This window comes from Siphateles boraxobius, unplaced genomic scaffold (genome assembly GCF_051911475.1).
Source record: "Siphateles boraxobius isolate OS27281-9 unplaced genomic scaffold, OSU_SipBor_1 20, whole genome shotgun sequence".
NCBI lineage: Eukaryota > Metazoa > Chordata > Actinopteri > Cypriniformes > Leuciscidae > Siphateles > Siphateles boraxobius.
The window spans coordinates 3,081,994-3,103,056 of NW_027508811.1; the positions used below are offsets into that span (position 1 = coordinate 3,081,994).

At 36.4% G+C, this 21,063-nt stretch overlaps 1 protein-coding gene across 1 annotated transcript in view; it reads left to right on the top strand.

The window, feature by feature from the left end:
- pcdh15a (protocadherin-related 15a) overlaps nucleotides 1-21,063 on the top strand; it is a 365,233-nt gene that overhangs the window by 272,542 nt on the left and 71,628 nt on the right. Inside the window, exon 24 of the mRNA XM_077236392.1 lies at nucleotides 4,655-4,767. Coding sequence (XP_077092507.1) covers nucleotides 4,655-4,767 — 113 coding nt within the window. The remainder of the gene's footprint in view (nucleotides 1-4,654; nucleotides 4,768-21,063) is intronic.

Below are 21,063 nucleotides of genomic sequence, written 5' to 3' on the forward strand. Positions count from 1 at the left end.
CTTTTTTTGCCAATTGTTAAAGCCCTTTCACATCAAAAGTTAAATGAATAAGCCTAAGTCTGAAGGAAATGCATATTTACTACTGTACAGTAGAGGGCGCAGCTCAAACAAACCTTTCAGCTGCTGCTGTTCTTGATTAAATAACAATAGGATACAGGAGAAGGAAGTTCAACACTCTTATTTCTAAACCTAATCTAAACTCATTTTTGCTTATTAGTATGGTTGAATTAGATCATTTTAGGTCAGCAGCAAAGACATTGGTTAATAAAGTGAGATTAAATACATAGTAGTAAGTATATTTGTGTAATTTAACATAGTTAATTATAAAACTTTTGCACAAAATTCTGAGATTGCATTTGACTGTTTTTATTCATTTTGAGGAATACTGAATGTTTTTGTGCAAGTGAGATGAGTAAATGCATGTTCAATGCAAATGCACACAACACCTCACTTTATTTCTCTCAACATGGGGACAGGAGAGCTGTCAGTCAATAAATGTGAAAAAGTAACTAGCGTTACTTATTTGAAAAAGTAACTCAGATATTTTGATGTAAATTGAAAAAGTAATGCGTTACTTTAATAGTTACTTGAAAAAGTAATCTGATTACGTAACTCAAGTTACTTGTAATAAGTTACCCCCAACACTGATTAGGAGTCTTTAAAATAGTATAATGTGTCATTTCACATCATTTTGTAAAGGAGAAAACAGAAAGGAGAATTAAAATGGCTTGAATGCGTTTGATTTTTGGACATACTAAAGTTACAGATTTTAATTTTCATGGAAACACTTTAAAACAGTGTTGAATTTATTATGCATTAGGTATTATGAACTAACAATGAACTATGTTTACAGCATGTTTTTAAAATAAAACTGTTGTTCATGTTTAATTCATGTTCGTTCATAATACAGTAAATAATACATTAAATAATGTTAAAATGTACTTGAAATGTATAAATTAAAATTAGTTAATGTATTAAACTTAAAATGTACTGTAGAAATGCTGCAGTACTGTTCATATTTATTTCATGACACCTCATGAGTTAGATAATGCTAACAACCTGAACCTCTTTGTAAAGTGAATCCCTTTCATGTTATTGAAATCCAACATCAATCAAAAGTTTTGCTGAGCTGAGGTCAGTTTGACTTTCAGTCTAATGTTTTAAGATTATGAGAATTGGAAATGGTTTGTTAGATGGCCGCCAATAAAATACCAGCATGAATTTCATGTCATACTGTATGTCCAGTTACGCACATGGATGCCTTATAAGCAAAAGATGTTGCTCTTTATGTCATATTGTTCTATTAATGAGTCACATAATTATACTGTTGTCAACCAGAACAGAATATTGCTATTTCTCATGATGGAAAAAGCCCAAAACACAAAAATGACACTATAAAATGTTTATTTATAGTCCAATTATCTCCAATGACAAATCATGTTCTTCAGGGTCAGTAATTTATCATTGACCATTAAAAAAGAGGGGGGAGTCATTGGATTAAAATTATAACAATTGCGAATGTGTATTTCTGATATAACATTCACAGACTCGTGATCTCTTTAGTTACTGTCTCCTTTACTATGACCTGAATTAATACATAAATTAATTAGCCTAACGTTAAGTGAGATTAAATCAATTTACCATTGAGCAAATGTAGGTTTTACCATGTTCATTTGGGAATAGTGGCTGACAAGTTGTTTAATCAATAAAATGCACACTTTTTAACCCCCCTAAAGGGACAGAGGTCCACCCACCAAAGATTTACCAAAAAATCCTGTGTCAAACAATGTATTGCTATGCCAATGCAGCTTATAGCTTGTTTTAGGATTCATCATTGTGAAGTAGTTCGATTGTATTTTACAATTAGTTATTTCATCTATTAACTCTTACTCATTCCTACTCACTCTTTACATGGCATTAGTGGTTTTAATAGGAGTTAGTATACATATTCAGGGGCGTGAAAAGATCGGTTGTGTTTATGATTATATGTAGTGGGCCAGTTTGGGCCAAAATGCCAGGGCCGATTTTTAGTCCCAGTCCAGCCTTGGTTTAAACCATCAAGTATAATGTATATAACCATCATATATGACCCTGTAGCCCAAGACTGGTTGCCCACTGAAGCTAAGCAGGGCTGAGTCTGGTTAGTACCTGGATGGGAGACCTCCTGAGAAAACCAGGTTGCTGCTGGAAGAGGGGTTAGTGAGGCCAGCAGGGGGCGCTCATCCTGTGGTCTGTGTGGGTCCTAATGCCCCAATAGTGATGGGGACACTATACTGTCAAAGGGCACCATCCTTCGGATGAGACGTTAAAACGAGGTCCTGACTCTCTGTGGTCATTAAAAATCCCAGAATGTCCTTTGAAAAAAAAAAGAGTAGGGGTTTAACCCCAGCATCCTGGCCAAATTTGCCCCATGGCCTCTGTCCATCATGGCCTCCTAATCAACCCCATATACTGATAGGCTTCATCACTCTGTCTCCTCTCCACCAGTAAGCTGGTGTGTGGTGGGCGTTCTGGCGCAATATGGCTGCTGTCGCATCATCCAGGTGGATGCTGCACATTGGTGGTGGTTGAGGAGATTCCCCCTTCTATGTAAAGTGCTTTGAGTACCCAGAAAAGTGCTATATAAATGTAACAAATTATTATTATTATTTTATTATTAAGTGAAAAGTAATGATTTTTTTTTCATTTTACCTTGAATACACATGAGTGTACCAACATTATATTCAAAGTGTTATTTTCAAAGTTTTCAAGTAAAATAAAATAAATAAATAAATAAATAAATAAATACATAAATACATACATACATACATACATACATACATACATACATACATAGATTTAATACAATTTACACAAACCTATATTTTAGAGAAGAAATACACCAATTCAATGTCACTTCTAGAATTGCTCTCTTCTGAAGAAGATGCAAAAAGTGGGTAATAAATAAATAATAAATGGGTTGTTACGTTTGACAATGGAGCTGGGTAACAAATATATTTTTATGGAAAAACAAATCACCTATACGAGTAAGTCGGTCTTACTAAAGTCTTATAATAATGGTGGTCTGGATTTTATTGATTTTGATTCCCTCAACAATACATTTAAAACTAATGGGCTGAATCAAAAACAAGCTTCTATTTGGAATGTTTTTTCTCAACTTGTTTTTTCACAATTTCGTGGCATTCGTTTTCTCTTCATGTGTAATTATGACATATCTAAATTCTCTATCAAACTTTACAACTTTCATTGACAGGTTCTCTGAGCATGGGCTCTAATTTATATTTTTTAAAAATTCTTTGGAACAATAAGATCAATTTATTCAAGATCAAATATTTGTTTAATTGATAATAGGTTTAGTAATGGTTTGCTTTTGGTGGAGCAGTTGTTTAATAATCAAGGTCTTTTGTTCAGGTACTCACATTTTGTCTCTCCAAATACCAATAATAACCATCAAACTAATTTACAACAGTTATGGGAGCTATTTCATTTTCAGGTTTGTGTATGAGATTTAAAAACTGTAATCACTGTAATCACAGTTAAGAGCCAAAAATTATAAAATAAGGTTTATTTCTAAAGAAATTGATTTCTGTAATCTCCTTATGGAATACTTTGTTTGATAACCTTGATTGGAAAATGTATTGTCTTTGGAATTATATTGGCGTTTTTGTCAAGTGTAAGATTCTACCAGGCTTCTCAATACATCTGAAAAAACGTATTTGGGTATTTCGACTCAGACGCCACAACATAAATTATCTGTTTTATTATTAATTTATTTTTATTATAATTAATTAAAATGTTGCATTCACAAATGCATATTATCAAACTGTAAATCTGTCTTCTTAAAATAAATGGAAATTACTTGAATGTTAATATCTGCTAATAATTTATATATAATGTTATATATAATAATATAATGGCCCTTTTATTTTTTTATTTTTATTATTATTTTTTTTGTGCTGGATGGTTATGTGTCTGTATGTTCCCGTCAGCAATAAAAAATGTCTGAAGCATATGACACACAAAAAAGGAGAAACACTTTGGGAGTTTCAAAGTCGTCATCTGATTGGTTGAATTCTCCAGGATTTCCAGGAGATGTGTGTGTCACATTTTTTAAAGGTCCACCTGGAAACAAAGCTGTCATGATGCCAAACCCCCTCAAAGAAAGCCTTTGTGTTTAAAATAATTAAAAACTATAAAATGAGCGCTTTTCAGGATCAACTAAACGCTGGATTTTCAAAAGTATGTGATGTTTGCAGCGCCATTGTACAATGTTCTTGAACGAATAATTTGTTAGCTACGTGCTGGTCTGTTATCGTAGGGACATTGAATTTGCATTTTCACGCCCCTAAACGTGACGTGGAACAAAACGAACTGTGATTTGTTGCTTTACATGTGGTGAGACGTTTTCTTGAAAGCTGATAATGATGTGGCAGGCAAAAGTTTTATTCTCTTATCTTTTTAGACATTTTTAATATTCTTTTATTTGATATAAAATATTCTGCAAAAATTTGTATTTTTTTTTTTAGCTAAAAAATTATTATTTTTGTCACAATCTAGACAATGGCCTTCAAAAATATCAAAATTTTAATTCAGACACAAGTCATTGTCTGTATGAACTGCATTTTAATGTATTTTTCATAACCTCTTCTCATAGCTGGTGGTCATTGCCTATGACGACGGAGACCCGGTGAAGATGAACAGAACCACAGTGGAAATCACTGTCCTTCAGCCCTCCAGGATTCCCATCTTCACTGAGGAAGAGTACAGGTGGGTGCCGTTGTCTGTAGAGAGCAAGGGAACAGACATTTATTTATTTATGACATGGTCTCTTTGAGCTCTGTGAGTCAGAATTAGTTTAGCTCATATTCGCTGCAGGCTGATTCAGAATCTCTGCATGAGTAATGAGTGGTATCTGTGAATATGTGACTAGAATTGCGGACAGGTTGACTATGATTATGGAGATGGTCTACAGCTCTCAAACGCTGTTGTTTCCAAAGGGTACGTCTGCAGCTTATCAGTTATGTGGACGTTGAAGAGCCTGGATTAGCATGACAGGGGCTTTAAAATTTAATGTTAGAGAAGTTTTTTGATTTTGATTAATAAGGACACAAAGGGCCAGATTTACTAAACAGGGCAAATTAGCATTCCAAAAAAGTGCAGATGGGAGTAGAGAGTTCTGCACGTGATCTACTGTCGACGCACAAATGAAAAAATACAGATGCAGCCGGATCATTTCCAGAATGACAACGCAATTTACCAAGAGCAGCGCGAATTAGCATCTGGTTTAAGACATGCTTTTTTTTGGCCAGTAAATAATGGCACAGATAACAGTAAATTGACGAGCGCAATCCTTAGTAAATCACCTTGTGTGATTCATTTAAATACTCTCCTACCATAAATGTGGCATCTGAAAGGGAAACTCCTACAAATGCATATGCATTAAGGTCAGACGCAAAAATAACTGTCCATGCCTTTTCAGCGCTGATTTTTCACTGCGTGTCTTTAGTAAATCATGACAGTAGTTTTTTTAAGGCCAAAAGAGGCTTTGCACTGGCGCAAGCTGTTAGTAAATCTGTCTTATGATGCTGTTGAGCACCACAATGAAAGTATAATGTCTCAAACTTTCATGTAAATTTTAGCTTATAACTTCTAAACCAATTTGTCTAGAAACATTTTTATTCTGTCTGATACCTTGGGTCAACTGACCAGATTTTCAACCATTTTGAGTCGTGAAACTTTTTTCACACCTTTCCTTCACACTTTCCCACACTTTTTTGTCCTTTTTTGAATCTTCTACTGTTTGTTTTTAAAGAAAGACTATCATCGGTCTGTTTTACATATATATATTTATATATGCAATGTGCTGGAGAAAGCAGGTGAAGGCAAGGATCTATCTGCAAGGTTTTAATGAAATAACACATAGAACAAATAATAAAGAACTCCAGGGACAAAGAAATAAAATCACGAGAAGGGCCGAACTAGAAGCAACCATATATGTACAACAACTGAAAAAGTAACAGTGAAACACAAGGGCTATAAATACACAGGGGCAAACAAGCTTATAATGAAGAAACAAGATACACCTGGGGAGACGAATCAACATGAAAAACTATATAGGACTACACAATTAGCACAAGACAGGAAATGATAAAAGTACACACAAGACAAGTGGAACACAAGACAGGAATCATGACAATATATATATATATATATATATATATATATATATATATATATATATATATATATATATGTATGTATGTATTCACATGCATCACATCAATGGATCTGAGAGCGAAGACACCAAACTGCTAGTGAGGCTTGCTATTTTGGCCATAATCTCTGCTCTCTGCAGATCCCTTGGTTCTTTTAAAAAAATACAGTGATTTTTGTGGACAATGCCACCTACTGGTAACGTAGAGGGAATTTATCTTAAACTTTAAACCGAATGTAAAAAAAAAAAATCATAGTTCTGCCTTCCTGCTGATACTTTAAGTCCATGGTTCTCAGGTTTTGCTTCATGACCCAGCATATCAAAATTGCTTATAAAAAAAAAAAAATGAAGCAGTTATTAGGTGTTCAAGCACTTTAGTGCTGAAAACCTATTGTATTTGCTATTTGAAAAAAAAAAAATGCCCTAAAACTCATCGTGCAGCCCAAACCGTAAGGCCTAGAGACTTGAAACTCGGCCCTGGCCTCATGCTTTTTAAAGTAACAGTGAAACACAAGGGCTATAAATACACAGGGGCAAACAAGCTTATAATGAAGAAACAAGATACACCTGGGGAGACGAATCAACATGCTTTTTACACCACTGTGATCCTTGGCTCAAGACGAACAAGATGTATGTCTCAGATTTCAATTTGGGCCTAACAAAATTTTTTACGTCCAATTTTGTCCAAAACCTACTTTTGCGAACTAGTCCCGGTTTTTTCGCCCGATCGGAACCAGACCAGTCTAGGACAATTCTCTGGACTCTCTAGATCAATAATTATCGAAAAAAAAGTTGAAATTTTGCAATTGGGTGGCTATAACAGGGTCATTTAGAAAATGGGCGTGTCAAAATACACTCAAAAGCCTATAAATCCTACAAGAAAACTCAGAACTTCACAAAAATGTATGAGCATATGTGACATAACATCATTAACAAGCATGCAAAGTTTTATGGAGATCGGACCATAGGTGGCGCTATAACTGTTAAAAAGCTTTAAAACCATATATTTCCTATGGTAAATTGCCTGTATTGGCTGTAAATGGTGTTTTCCATCTATTATGTCAGTGGTTAAATGTATGCTAAATAAAACTTAATGTCTTTTGATGCTTTTGTGAATAACGGCCTTAAAGGCCTTAACTGCTTGAACACCGCTAAATGCTGCTTGCAGCTTTAATAATTTAATTATAATTTCAATAAAATATGGAAATTATTGTTTCTAACTTCATTTGTATTAAAAACGGCATTTTTACACCATTGAAGGGCACTTTGGGAAGCAGATACGATTTTTAGGAACGTTCCAAATGAAAATAAACAATCCCTTCACGAAGGGCCATTCCAAAAGTCCCTTAGGAAATGACTTGTGGCGACTTATGGCGTCCGCCATCTTGGGACTTTTAACACAACGCTGTTCATCACTCACACTAACAAATCAATTAATTTTCATTGAAAATGTCTTAGCATTGTGCAGCCTATGTCTGTAAAATCTATAAATACCAAAAGAAATATAACCTTTCAGAGGTGAGAATTTGCTGGCTTGTGTTTAATGTATCTCAATTTGCAATATCTATATGCAGAATTATCACATTACTGCCTAATGCTATGAAAATGATCTGCTAATGTCTATATATATATATATATATATATATATATATATATATATAGATTTTCATGCACCTGCACAGTCACCTTGCTCTTGAGTGTTCACAGACCGTTCCAATATGGCGAACGGCTTATGTATAGCAGCCTGTTAGAAATGGACACCAAAAACGAACCTGTGTATATATACATGCAATGGACACATCAAGGAAGTAATTTTATTGCTTATGGTCGAGTGACCCAGGTTGGCGAGTCTTCACAATCCATTTTAAAGCTTGTTGGTAGGAGGGTTCGAATTAATGTTAAAGCAGAATATTTCAAGTTGTTTTGTAAAACCTAAGTATAAAATGTATATGTATTTGTATATGTATTTGCCACACTTATATTAACAGCAATAGTAAGAAATTCCTGTTGTAGGAACAGTTAATGCTGCTTTTTCATGGTAACATTGCAGGTGAAGATAATGAGGAAATGACGTTGTATTTCATTGCTCCCTTCGCCAAGTGTGTTCCAAACAACTACATTATGACATGCAAGTCCCCTGCTCACTCCAAGTCCCCACTTCTAGAGCTCTGCCCTTCGGACTGAGTAGAGCATAGGGATGCTCACTTCCAATTGTAATTCACCCTATATTCACTAGACCTGTCATGCCTACTGTACCAGGGACCAGGGCCATAGGCTGTGTTTCATAATCACTGATGTCCCAAATTTGAGGTTCTCTGTAGTTAGGGTGGTTCGGGGGGATGCTCTTCCAAGACAATTTTGATTTCTCTGATCTGCATGTGTGCATTTGAAGTCATTTGAAGGCAAAACAAATGGATAACAATAGCTTTAAAACCATGTCAGTGTTTTTTGTTGTTGTTGTTGTTGTTGTTGTTGTTGTTGTTGTTGTTGTTGTTGTTGTTGTTGTTGTTGTTGTTGTTGTAGTTGTTGTTGTTGTTGTTGTTGTTGTTGTTGTTGTTGGTCATTTACCATTTCTACCCTAAAAAAGCTGTAAAAATGAAATGTTTAGTTTCGCTATACTCAATCTTATCTTGCACTTTATGACCATTTACTGAAGCGGTGTGCTGTGCTGGAATTCACGCTCAGCAGCTTCTGTGAACATAAAGCCCGCCTACTTTGATTTGGTGCTGTGCAATATATGATTGCAGCACTAAAGTGGGGTTAATATTAATATTATATTAGGTAATTCTTCCGCAACCTTTATTACACCTCGGAAAAATACAGAGGTCCGGTCCTCAGTGACCTCATACTGGCTATTGCCATGCCTTGGACAGCATAATCTGTTCCTATGTCTGTATATTTTCACCATAAGGAAAAAACTCCTGCCGCTCCTGTCTTTTACTTGTCAATCCTTTTATGCATTTCTCTGACTTTCTCTCACTGTTTTTTTTCCCCTTTCATTCTCTCTGTAAAGGCATCCGGCAGAAAGAAAGTTTTGTTCTTCTGGTCTGAAATAATATATTAAAAAATATTATGGAAAATAAGCTAAATAAAACTTAAGCCAGAAAAAAAAAAAACTTTCTGTGAGGATTTAAGGAAGGAACTGTATTTATTTTCCTGCTTTGAGCAGATGTGTGTCATTTTCAAGATGGTGTAACAGGGGTATTTTATTAATGTTCTAAGAGGTCCGGTCTCTATATTTTCTTCCTAGCAGAGATCCGGACAGTGCTTTTTTAGAACAGTAATACATTTCCATCGTGGCAGCCGTAGTACTTTGTAAAAGAAAAAATCCTAAACACTCAAAATAGTCATCAAGGATGAGAATTTTAAGCCCCGAGAGCCAAAACAGTAATGTCTACGAATTTGTGCCAATATTTACCAAACCAAGAAAATATTTCTCCCAACTGGATATGATTACATAGAGGTAAGAGCAGATGTTTTATATGGCTATTTCTTATTATTAGACACCTACGTTTATGGCAAATAGAAGGATTTAGGATTGAGAAAACATACTGGCGATGCAGGGTTTACCTCTTAAGAAAAGTATAGACAGGCGCCAGGCGTTAACTTGTCACAAGAGTCAGCTCTATGACAGATACAAATATTTGTATTTGTTGCATTCTCATTTTCTGCACCTTTTAAGCAAAGGTATCTATTTTGCTGCTCACTGTGTTTCATCTACTGTTGTTAAAATAACCTTGTCATCTGTAGCTCTTAATCTGGCGCTTTACGTCTTTAGCAGAAGAGAGAATCACCGCACACAGAATGGTAAAGGCTTGGATGAAGCGAGTTTGAGTCCAGATAGAAAATATTAGAGAATGAAGCACAGAAAGAGCATTACCGTTAACTACCCCAATCGCTTGTGGTGTGTACTGATCCATTGTTTTAAAATGCTGCTCACTTTAAACTGTAGAAACGGTAAAATTACGCAATTATGTCCCGCAGTCCCGACAAAAACATGCAATGCCTTCAGAAAGTATTTAGACCCCTAGAAATGGGCCTTTTATATGTATTCAGCCATTTTATGTGGTACTTTTTAGTGGTGACTTGGGCGGCAATTACAACATTGAGTTGTCTTGTTTGTTCCAGCAGACAGCCTGGGATTTTAGCTGTTTCTCTGTTAGATTGAGTGTGACTGTCATTATTGATGTGTCCAACTTAAATCCTTGGCAGGACCATTCAGGTCATTCAGGAACCTTTCCTGAACCATTGTGCTGGCTGTTTGCTCCTGTACGCTACTGATTCTTCCAAATGGTCTGGGAGATTTATTCCACTGTGAGGAGCAGAAACTCTTCCATGTTGTGAACGTTTGTTTCTGAGGTCAGGATCTCTAAAGTATTGCCTTCATCTCAGAGTCCTACTGATGTTCTCACACCAGCAGTTTCCATAGCAATTACGAATAAAAAGGCAGTCTATTTTAGGCTTGAGACTGAGAGATGGCCAATCACCGGTAAGATTGATACATCACAGCTGGCTCCTGAAATGAGCTAAACTCCAGTGCTCAACGGGCCATTGTGCCATTCTCATTAGCATAGCTGGATATAAAGCCCAAAAACCTTCAACAGTTGATTTGTCTGTGTAAATGAACAATAAATGAACTGACAACATGTGTATGAAATTATATCAGCTTTTGTTGTGTAAAATAAGAAAATATTTCAGTTGAATTCAAAATGAATAAATAAACTTGTATTCATAGATAAATATGCAAATCAGCATATTAGAATGATTTTTGAAGGATTGTGTGACACTGAAGACTGGATTAATGATGCTGAAAATTCACCTGACATTACAGAAATAAATTACCTTTTTAAACAAATTTAAACATAGTTATGTTAAATTGTAATTATATTTTATAGTATTACTGTTTTTACTTTATTTTTTATCAAATAATTGCAGACTTGGTCAGCATAATTAAGCTTAAAAATGTTAATATTTTTTTTATATTAATAATAATTTTGTTTTCCACATTTTTTCTACCTTCTCTGATTATTAAAAATATATATATTGGCCCTTTTTTTGGCTATTGTACCTTTCAGACTTTAAGTCGCTTAATATATCTAATAATGTCTTCACTTCCTCCTACTTCATGATAATTCGGCAAACCAAGTTTCTGGACACAAAATAAATGTGTTATTGTATTCATGGTTGTGATTTCGTGACAAACTTATTTTAAAGCTTAATAACTAGTTGTTTGGTGATGTGTTTTATGTATCGCTCTCTACAACGGCGGACACGTAATGGTAATTAATATGATTACCCTTTGGCTTGACTGTTATTAAGCTGCTAATAATGTGTTGCTAATGTTACACAAACCATGTTCCCGTTCCCACCTCAGAGTCAGACAGCTGCCTTCTAAAAATCATCATCCTTAGAAACATTCTGAACATCTTAGAAAGTCAGTGGGGAAAGGCATATAGTTCATTATAACATAATATACATCATATACGTAATCCACCCGCTATATTACTATATGCAACCACATTTTCCTGTTCCTTCTTAAAGATGTTCTTGTGCTCCCTGTGGAAAAGTCCTGCCGCGCATGTTGATGGGATTGGTTACAGGGGTAGTATTTTCTAGGTTCTTTTTTAATTTTTTTATGTTTTCCAAAAAGGAGGTTTTGTTAGAAATGACTTGAGAAGATAATAAAGTTGTATTCTGTCTCTTTCCAGTGTTGGGATTCGAGTTTTTTAGCCCATTCAACTGTAATGTTATGCAGTCTGAAGTCCATTCTGAGTGAGCTTGGTGTTTAAAGGGGTCTGTCTGTTGACTGAAGCAGTGGGCCAGAGAGAACACTTCACAGGAAGCTCTAATGGCGTGAGCTATAGAGAGCATGCAGTGTTTCTCTGTAGACCTCATTAGGCTGTGGACTGCAGCTGGAACACTCTGGAGATCTGATTAAAACGGCGTAAATGAAGACTTATGAATCTCTTACACACATTCAGTATTTTTTAACAATGAGGGAAAAAGTGCTGTTTTGGATGCCTAGACCTATCATGTTTTATTGATCAAATTCACTTATTTGACTGCTTGATGTTTATAACTTTAGACAGATTTGATCATTAAAATATTCACACTACATTTTTCATCACGTCGGCTCAGATCTGTCAGGAATATACAAGGATGAATATTTAGGCGGGTATTTGTACTTCCTAACTAACATCTCTGAGGACAAGTTCATACATACTCAAGGTTGGTTTAATAATTCTTGTTTACCAACAAGTGACACATACACACACACAAGTGCGTACCGCAGAGAAGTTGTCTTCTGTTGTCACGTCTTGTCTTCATCATCGTGTGCTTTGCCCAGGGCTTCTGTCGCATTGACACCTCTTTGCTTTCAAACACACTGGATGGATCTCACAAAAGCTGTCGAGAACATGTCTGGGTCATATTTCACCCCAAAACAAAGACATAAATGATGTTTTGCATAAAGACAAAAATTATATTTTCATAAGTTTTTTTTTTTTGACAGTGAAACGAATCTCTCCCATTTCTCATCGTAATGCAAAATTATCTTATTCTCATTCCTTGAAAAAAGCATATTATTTGAATTTTTAAAGTATACCATGGTTGTAAATGTTATATATGTATATTGAATTTCATTCACAAAAATACTGTATTAAAATAGAATGTCAAAATGAAAAAAAAAGTCATGCAGAATATATTTTTGCACATTGTATTCTTATTTTCTTTCGATTTGAGGGTGAAATGTATGGAAGCCCGTTTCCGCCATAGTTGAGTAAAAAAAAAAAGATTATCTAAGTCATAATAATGAGTAAGTTTCTCATAATTATGACTTAGTATCTCATTATATTGAGAAAGTTTCTCATAATTATGACTTAGTATCTCATTATATTGAGAAAGTTTCCCATAATTATGACTTAGTATCTCATTATATTGAGAAAGTTTCTCATTATAATGAGATAGTAATAATTTTGAGAACGTTTCTCGTAATAATGACTTAAGTATCTCATAATAATGAGAAATTTTCTCATAATAATGACTTAACATCTCATAATTATGAGAAACTTTCTCGAAATAATGACTTAACATCTCATAATAATGAGAAACGTTCTCATAATAATGACTTAACATCTCGTAATAATGAGAAACTTTCTCTTAATAATTACTTAGCATCTCGTAATAATGAGAAACTTTCACGTAATAATGACTTAGCATCTCGTAATAATGAGAAACTTTCTCATAATAATGACTTAGCATCTCGTAATAATGAGAAACGTTCTCGAAATAATGACTTATTTTCTCGCACTTCTACGCATGCGCAAAGCAGTGGAGCAGAAGGGAGTGCCACGCTAGCGACAACCACTGGTCAAAGCGTGTAAATGCATCACAGCAAATATGGCACCCTCTGCATAATATTATTAATATTAATGATAGTGAATAATATTAATGATAAATTATCAGTATATAAGACGGGCTTCCATACTAGATAGTCTTTTATACATTTGTAATATTCATTTGTATTTCTGTGTATGAACAAGCAGCAACACAGAAGGGTTCAGTGTTCTAAAAACGTGTTCTAAAAACATATTAACACATATACCCATATATTTTATGAAGATGTTACACTTAAACTTAACGAATAAATGTAATAATCCAACTTTAATCTGATAGTTTTGTAAATTCACGTAACACCATCGGTGTGCACAAGCAGGCGTCCTTCGTTACCATGGTAATCGTCCTGCTTCTGCTTTCCACTTTCACATCTTTTCGTTGGCATGGAAAAGTATGGAAGATACTGATGATTTTTAATTGATGTTATTTTATGATACTACAGATTGCACTTCTTAGTTCACACCGACTTTAATGAAAACAACTGGTTTGCTGATTGTGCCATGTTTGCTGTGATGCATTTACACGGCTTTGACCACCGGATGTCGCTAGCATGGCACTCCCTTCTATTCCACTGCTTTGTGCATGCGTAGAAGTGCGAGTCATTATTACGATGAAGTTTCTCATTATTACGAGATGTTAAGTCATTATTACGAGAAAGTTTCTCATTATTACGAGATGCTAAGTCATTATTACGAGAAAGTTTCTCATTATTATGAGATGTTAAGTCATTATTATGAGAAAATTTCTCATTATTATGAGATACTTAAGTCATTATTACGAGAATGTTTCTCATAATTATGACTTATCTCATTATTATGAGAAACATTCTCAATATAATGAGATACTAAGTGAGTAAAATGAACTGATGAGTGACAGTGACAGACAGAATGCTGTGAAATGAAGTCAAAGTGAAGGACACCGTGATAACGAGGACCTCTAGTGGACACCTGGGGAACACAAACCCAACACTGTGACATAACCCCCCCTCTACGGAGCGGCTACCAGACGCTCCAAGACCAAACACACAACACAAGAGTTCAGGAGGGAGGTGGAATGGTGGAGGATCAGGGGGAGGGATGGGGGGCCAAGTCCATGAAAGGGAACAGAAACAGGGGGTGATGGTTTAGCCGGGGGCCAGGGCGAAGCAGACAGTCCATCGGGCGGCCAGGGCAAAGCAGACAGTCCATCGGGCGGCCAGGGCGGTGAAGCCCCCTCGGGCGGCCAGGGCGGTGAAGACCCCTCGGGGGACAGGGCGGTGAAGACCCCTTGGGCGGCCAGGGCGGTGAAGACCCCTCGGGCGGCCAGGGCGGTCTGGGCGGCCAGGGCGGTGAAGACCCCTCGGGCGACCAGGGCGGTGAAGACCCCTCGGGCGGCCAGGGCGGTGAAGACCAGGGCGAGGGCGACCATGGCACAGGGACAGCAACAGCCACCGGCTCATCAACAGACACCGGCTCATGCACTGGCTTTGGAACGAGAAAGTTTCTCATTATTATGAGATGTTAAGTCATTATTACGAGAAAGTTTCTCATTATTACGAGATGCTAAGCTATTATTACGAGAAAGTTTCTCATTATTATGAGATGTTAAGCCATTATTATGAGAAAAGTTCTCATTATTATGAGATACTTAAGTCATTATTACGAGAATGTTTCTCATAATTATGACTTATCTCATTATTATGAGAAACATTCTCAATATAATGAGATACTAAGTCATAATTATGAGAAACATTCTCAATATAATGAGATACTAAGTCATAATTATGAGAAACATTTTCAATATAATGAGATACTAAGTCATAATTATGAGAAACTTTCTCATTATTATGACTTAGATAATCTTTTTTTTTTCTCAACTATGGCGGAAACGGGCTTCCATAGAAATGTGACCTGAACATGTTTAGTTTTTTTGTGGATTCGTTAAATTGCAGGGTTTCCCGCAGCACTTTGTAACTAAGGTGGCCGCCTAAGCAACACACGCCTGCCTCCTTAACTACATTGACAAAAAAAAATTAAATGAGCGACATCCGCCGAGTTACTCTGTCCTGTTTTCTCCCTTTCAATCTTTAAATATGTGATAAACCTTCATGTTCGCTTCAGTCTTTATCAGCGCGTTCTTCCGCAGCGGCGCCAAGCACGTCAGAACAAACAGAAGACAGGAGCCGTTTCTCAATGTCAAGAATACTTCCTTGGCAGGATTGATCCTTCCAAGTCATTTCCTTCAGAGGCTAGGGGAGGCTCCTCTTTAGCATTCGGAGAACACGTAAATGGAACAGGCTAGCAAGTGCACGTCATTGCGTCATTACGTCAGTGAAAAGGTCCGCTTTTGGCGCTGCAAAAATTCAAAAAGATCAAAATGTTGTGATGTACACTACCGTTCAAAAGTTTGGGGCCAGTACGATTTTAAATGCTTTTAAAAGAATTCTCTTCTGCTAATCATGTTAAATTACTTTGTACAGCTTAACTAGTTATTTATAAAAGAAATGCTGGTGACGGCAACCAAGCTAAATGACAGGTACGGTTCAGTTAGCCATCAATAACGTAATTTGTATATATTTGTATAATTTGTAATATCAATACGGTAGTAATTTGTACTGGCATTTAAACGTTAAACTTTACTTATATGTACAACGGTTATAACAAATGTATGGTAACTTACATGTACAAGCATATTGCCCCGTTATTGCTCCGACTCCGCTAACGTCTGACATTTTTAATTTTTTGAACAGATAGCAAAGCTGGCGCATAGGATTGTGGGTGATTTGAGAGCGCGAAGGCTACACATATGCATCCTTTCCTGTGTATGGGATATTTTTCGAACGAAGGACTGTTCCAATGTCGAGGATCCTCAGAATTTCAACCAAGGACTGAGTCCTTCGTTCGAAAAATATCCCATACACAGGAAAGGATGCATATGTGTAGCCTTCGCGCTCTCAAATCACCCACAATCCTATGCGCCAGCTTTGCTATCTGTTCAAAAAATAAAAAATTCGACGGATGTCGATGACGTAGCATCCTCGAAAATAACGGCTTCCGAGGATCCTTCCTTGACATTGAGAAACACCTAGGGTGTATGTGTGTGTGTGTGTTCATCTGAGCCTCATTGGTCTGCCACTGCTCGTCAATGTCAGAATATTTGAGATGACCAATCAAATCAAAGTAGGCGGGCTTTATGTTCGCAGCGCAAATTTTTGCAGAGCGACTCATAGACAGGAGAGGCTCACTCGACACGCTTCAGTTTACGGTCGGTCAAGTGCGAGATAAGATGTAAGTTGCTAAACTAAACATTTCCTATTTGTTTTTTTTTTAGGTCATAAATGTTAAATGAATCACAAAAATAATCAGGCAAACTAAAAAATGTTTGTCTATTTTCGCCATTTTGAGCTGAAAATAGACCACTATGTAATGTAGCCTAATAATTAGTTTACTGTCATTGTGAGGGGACAAGACACATTAATCAGGGTACCCGCGAGATCTTAAAAGCATTGAAAAATAATCTCAAATAAAGGCCTTAAAAGCCTTGAATTTGGTATACAAAGTTTGGATTTCGTTACAAAGGTATTATATATTTTTGCTTTTACTAGGATTTACTAGGATTAAGTTCACTTCATACCATAACAAAATTAACTGTTACTAAAAATTCATGCAACGTTGAGTGCACCTCGCACTCTACGTCCTAGCAGAAAGCGCGAAAGTGTGCGCACCGTTACTATGGTTTCGAGGCAAGTGAGTTACAGAACAAGATAGTAATGTTAGCCAAGCGTAGTTTGTCGTCTGAAATAGGAAAGTTTCAGTTTAATCCGCTGTGGCCACAAATGCCAGAATTCAATAACCCCCAAATCAGAGCTTTTCTGTTAAAAGAACTTCTTTTCTACCCGGTCTTTTCAATAATAGCTGGCAACCATGCGCGCGCACTCTCTACACTGCTCAAGAAGCGTGGATGATCTGAAAACACAGAAAAGCTGGAGTTCAGCGATCTTCATTTGAGATTTTCAACTTAAATTGAAGTGTCATTCAGTCGGTCTGTGTTGTGTCACGAGCCGCTTGCGCTGTTTGTGCAAACAAAATGCAGGCTGATAATGAAATGGAAAAATTGATTAAAGGGGGCAAATATTGTCCCTTAATGGAAAAGGTGTGACTGCAGTCTAAGTGGAAGAGAGGGGTACGACACTCTAAAAAATCGGAGAACCACGGAACTAAGGAAAAGGGATATGTAGAATTGCACAAGTGCTACTGCTAAAGAGTGCAATGTCAATCATTTCTCATAATCTTAATTGAATTGACCCTTCGCAAAGACCCGCCCCCCTTATTTACTGTCGCTATGTCCGACAAGCTATGCCGCTCTCACGCACACACCATGTTCTCACGCAGTGAAAAATACATCGCGGATCAGAGAGGAGACTGACAATACGCTGACAAACAGGACCGGCCAGGTTACTTTTCGGTTACTTTTGATATTAAACATATTAAACAAAGTCTCACCTTTCAAATTTGGTCATTTTTAAAAAGAAATTTAAACAATAAATACCGTTTTGTGGCTCTTTAATGTGTCGTGACAGATCGCTGTAGAGCCTCGGTTAAAGCTGCTCGTGAACCGATCATCTCTGACTTCTAGTTAATTTATTGCATCAAATAAACATGAATGAACATAATAAGGAATGTTGTTTTAAACGCGGAAAGGCATCAGTATATTCAGTTTTTCAAGTTCAAATCCTCCCATGTTAATCTACTAAGGCTCCTGACTGCTTTGTCGGACAAAATGGCGGATGGCGAAGTATGATTGGTCAGATCACCTGTTAATCAAGCTCCCTGCGACGGGTCAATTGGCCTAGAGAGAATTATTATTATGATTATTAAAAAGATATAAGACTCAAGTTTCAGTATTTGTCTTAATTTGTGTCAGGAGTTATGCAATTCCAAAATGTCATTCTGTAACATTAGGCAGTTTTGATGTAGGCTATATCCTGGATATTGTTTGATGATCGCATTAGCTTTACATGTACGTGAGCAATGCTTCTATCGCTTGTTTCTGCTTAATCGTCTGTATTGATCCTGAGATTTGTACTCTTTCAGAAGATGCGTAATAGCGCCTCCTAGAGTATAACAGTGAAAACACGGATTGCTGGAAAATGTTGTCAATGGTGGGGAAAGAGTAAATAGATACATCCTTCTAATTTAAGAAGCAATACAGCTTACCCATATTTGGAGAAGTTTACAAACTTTGTTTTTGGGCAGGTGTACAGACACATTATTATTTGATTTTACCTGGTCCAGTGTTTCTGAATGGCAATTATGAGCATCTTGAAGATTACAGCTGAACATCATGACTTTTATTATGTCCACAGCTCTCTGGAATACTTGATTTTGATTAGCCAGGCTCTTTATTCTGCTCCACTCTACGTTGGGGTCTGATCTCCCAGTTGGGTTTATTTTTCAGTAATGACCAGCTGATTTGACATTATTCCTTACATAATTAAAACAGTTCATGAGATGAACTGCTTATGATACCAGACATAAAACAGCCCTGAATGTCTAAAGTCTAAACTAGCATTCCTTAGGGCAGATGAGAGTACATTTTGCACTTGTTTTAATCCAGTCATTAAGTTGATGATATCTTGTGTATGCATTTTCAGAAAAGTTCATTTTTGTGGAGAGAGATTTCTAACAGTTCACAGAGGACACTGTCAGAGAGATCACAACGAGTTTGAATTGCCAAACACTCACATACCTGGTCTCATAAATAATCATTCAGTGTCATATTGAAGAATGTAGAATTGACTGTCACTTGATCTTCTTTTTTAATTGTGTCATTGATTGTTGATGCAGAGTTATTACTGCTTTAATTCACTCTTATGAACTGTTCGTACACTGATATTGATACTAGAGGTTGAAAACATTGATATTATTACTAGAGGTTGAAAAGTGGTTGAATTGTTGGTGGGTGTTTCAACTGCTGGCTGCCTCAGTGTTACTGGTGGGTTAATCTGATCCCACTTGTGTTGTGACCCGATCTAAAGCACTGAGCACTTGTGAAATATATCAATAACCCATTGCTTTTGATTTGATCGCAACACAAATGGGATGTTTTATCGGTAGCAATACCATGTCATTCTAATTTAACACTGAATCTATTTTCTTGCTGCTAAAAATGAACATTCTGGAAAGTTTTTGTACAAAAACTGCAGTAGTGCATAATGCACCCTATCATGAACAAGATGAACATGCATGAATCAAACTCACTCAGATTGCTACAATCCCATCATGGTTTCCCGCGCATAATTTTTCATAATTTCAGTTCATGTGGGTCATTTGCATAAAGTTAAACTAATGTATTACAGTGCGAAACTGTCTTTAACTGCTTGTTAACAAAAAATATCTAATAAGCCAATCACATGGCAGCAACTCAATGCATTTAGGCATGTAGGTCAAGACATAAAAGTGTATATAAGAAACCAAAAAGGGTATTTAAAGTTTTGACTCATCAGTTTTACTGTTAACATACAAGTTAACATGCAGTTGCATAAAATCCCACTTTACACATATATGTAGTAGAGCTAAATGGATTGTGCGATTATGTGACTGTAAATAATGAGAGTATGACAATGAGAAGATTACAGATGTGTTGCTGAAGATAACCATGAGCTATTGTGTGTGAGAGTGTTGCAGTAACTCATTTCCATTAAAATATGCTCCTCTTTGTGTTTTCTCACTCCTGCGCTGAGTTTCTGGCTATTTCTGTCCTCTGTGATCCCCATGGTAACCAGCATGAAACTGAGCATTGCTGAGATTTCAGCGTGACCTCGGCTTCTCGCTGTCAGTGTAGCAGTTTACTGCTGCAGTGCCCTATTGTCTCAGAGACGGAGCAAAGCGCTTCACCCCGTTTATGGTGCAGAGAAACCCAGGCAGTCAGCAGCTCTTTGTCGAGATCTCACGGTGATGGCTGTATTTTGACTGTTGGACAATAGAGACAAGAGTGTCATGCCCACCCACTTCTGATGGCTGGCGTGTGGTTCTCTCCTTTTTCAGAGAGCACAGAGACTTTCACAAAGTATTCATTTCTTTAAAAAACAAACTTTCAGTTTGTTTGAACAAACTTTCTACTTTCAGTAATATTATTATATCTTTTTAATTAATATATTATTAATACTTTCAGTAGAAAGTATTCATTTCTTTAAAAAACAAACAAATTTAAACCCCGAACCTTTGAACGGTAATGTATGTGGTTTGAGTGTTTGTTTGGTGAATGTCTCTTGAATTTTGATGCTTGTTTTAATGCTCTTAGCAAGCTAAAATTTACCATACAAAACAAACTGTTGTCAACAAAAAACACATTGCATGCGAACTAACCTGACTTGGTATTATTTTCTTTTACTGTATGAAGTTTTGTTCATGGTTTTTAAGGCTTTCATGCAACCTGTCCATGTTAACATCTACCTAATTTGCCTAGCTTCTAAC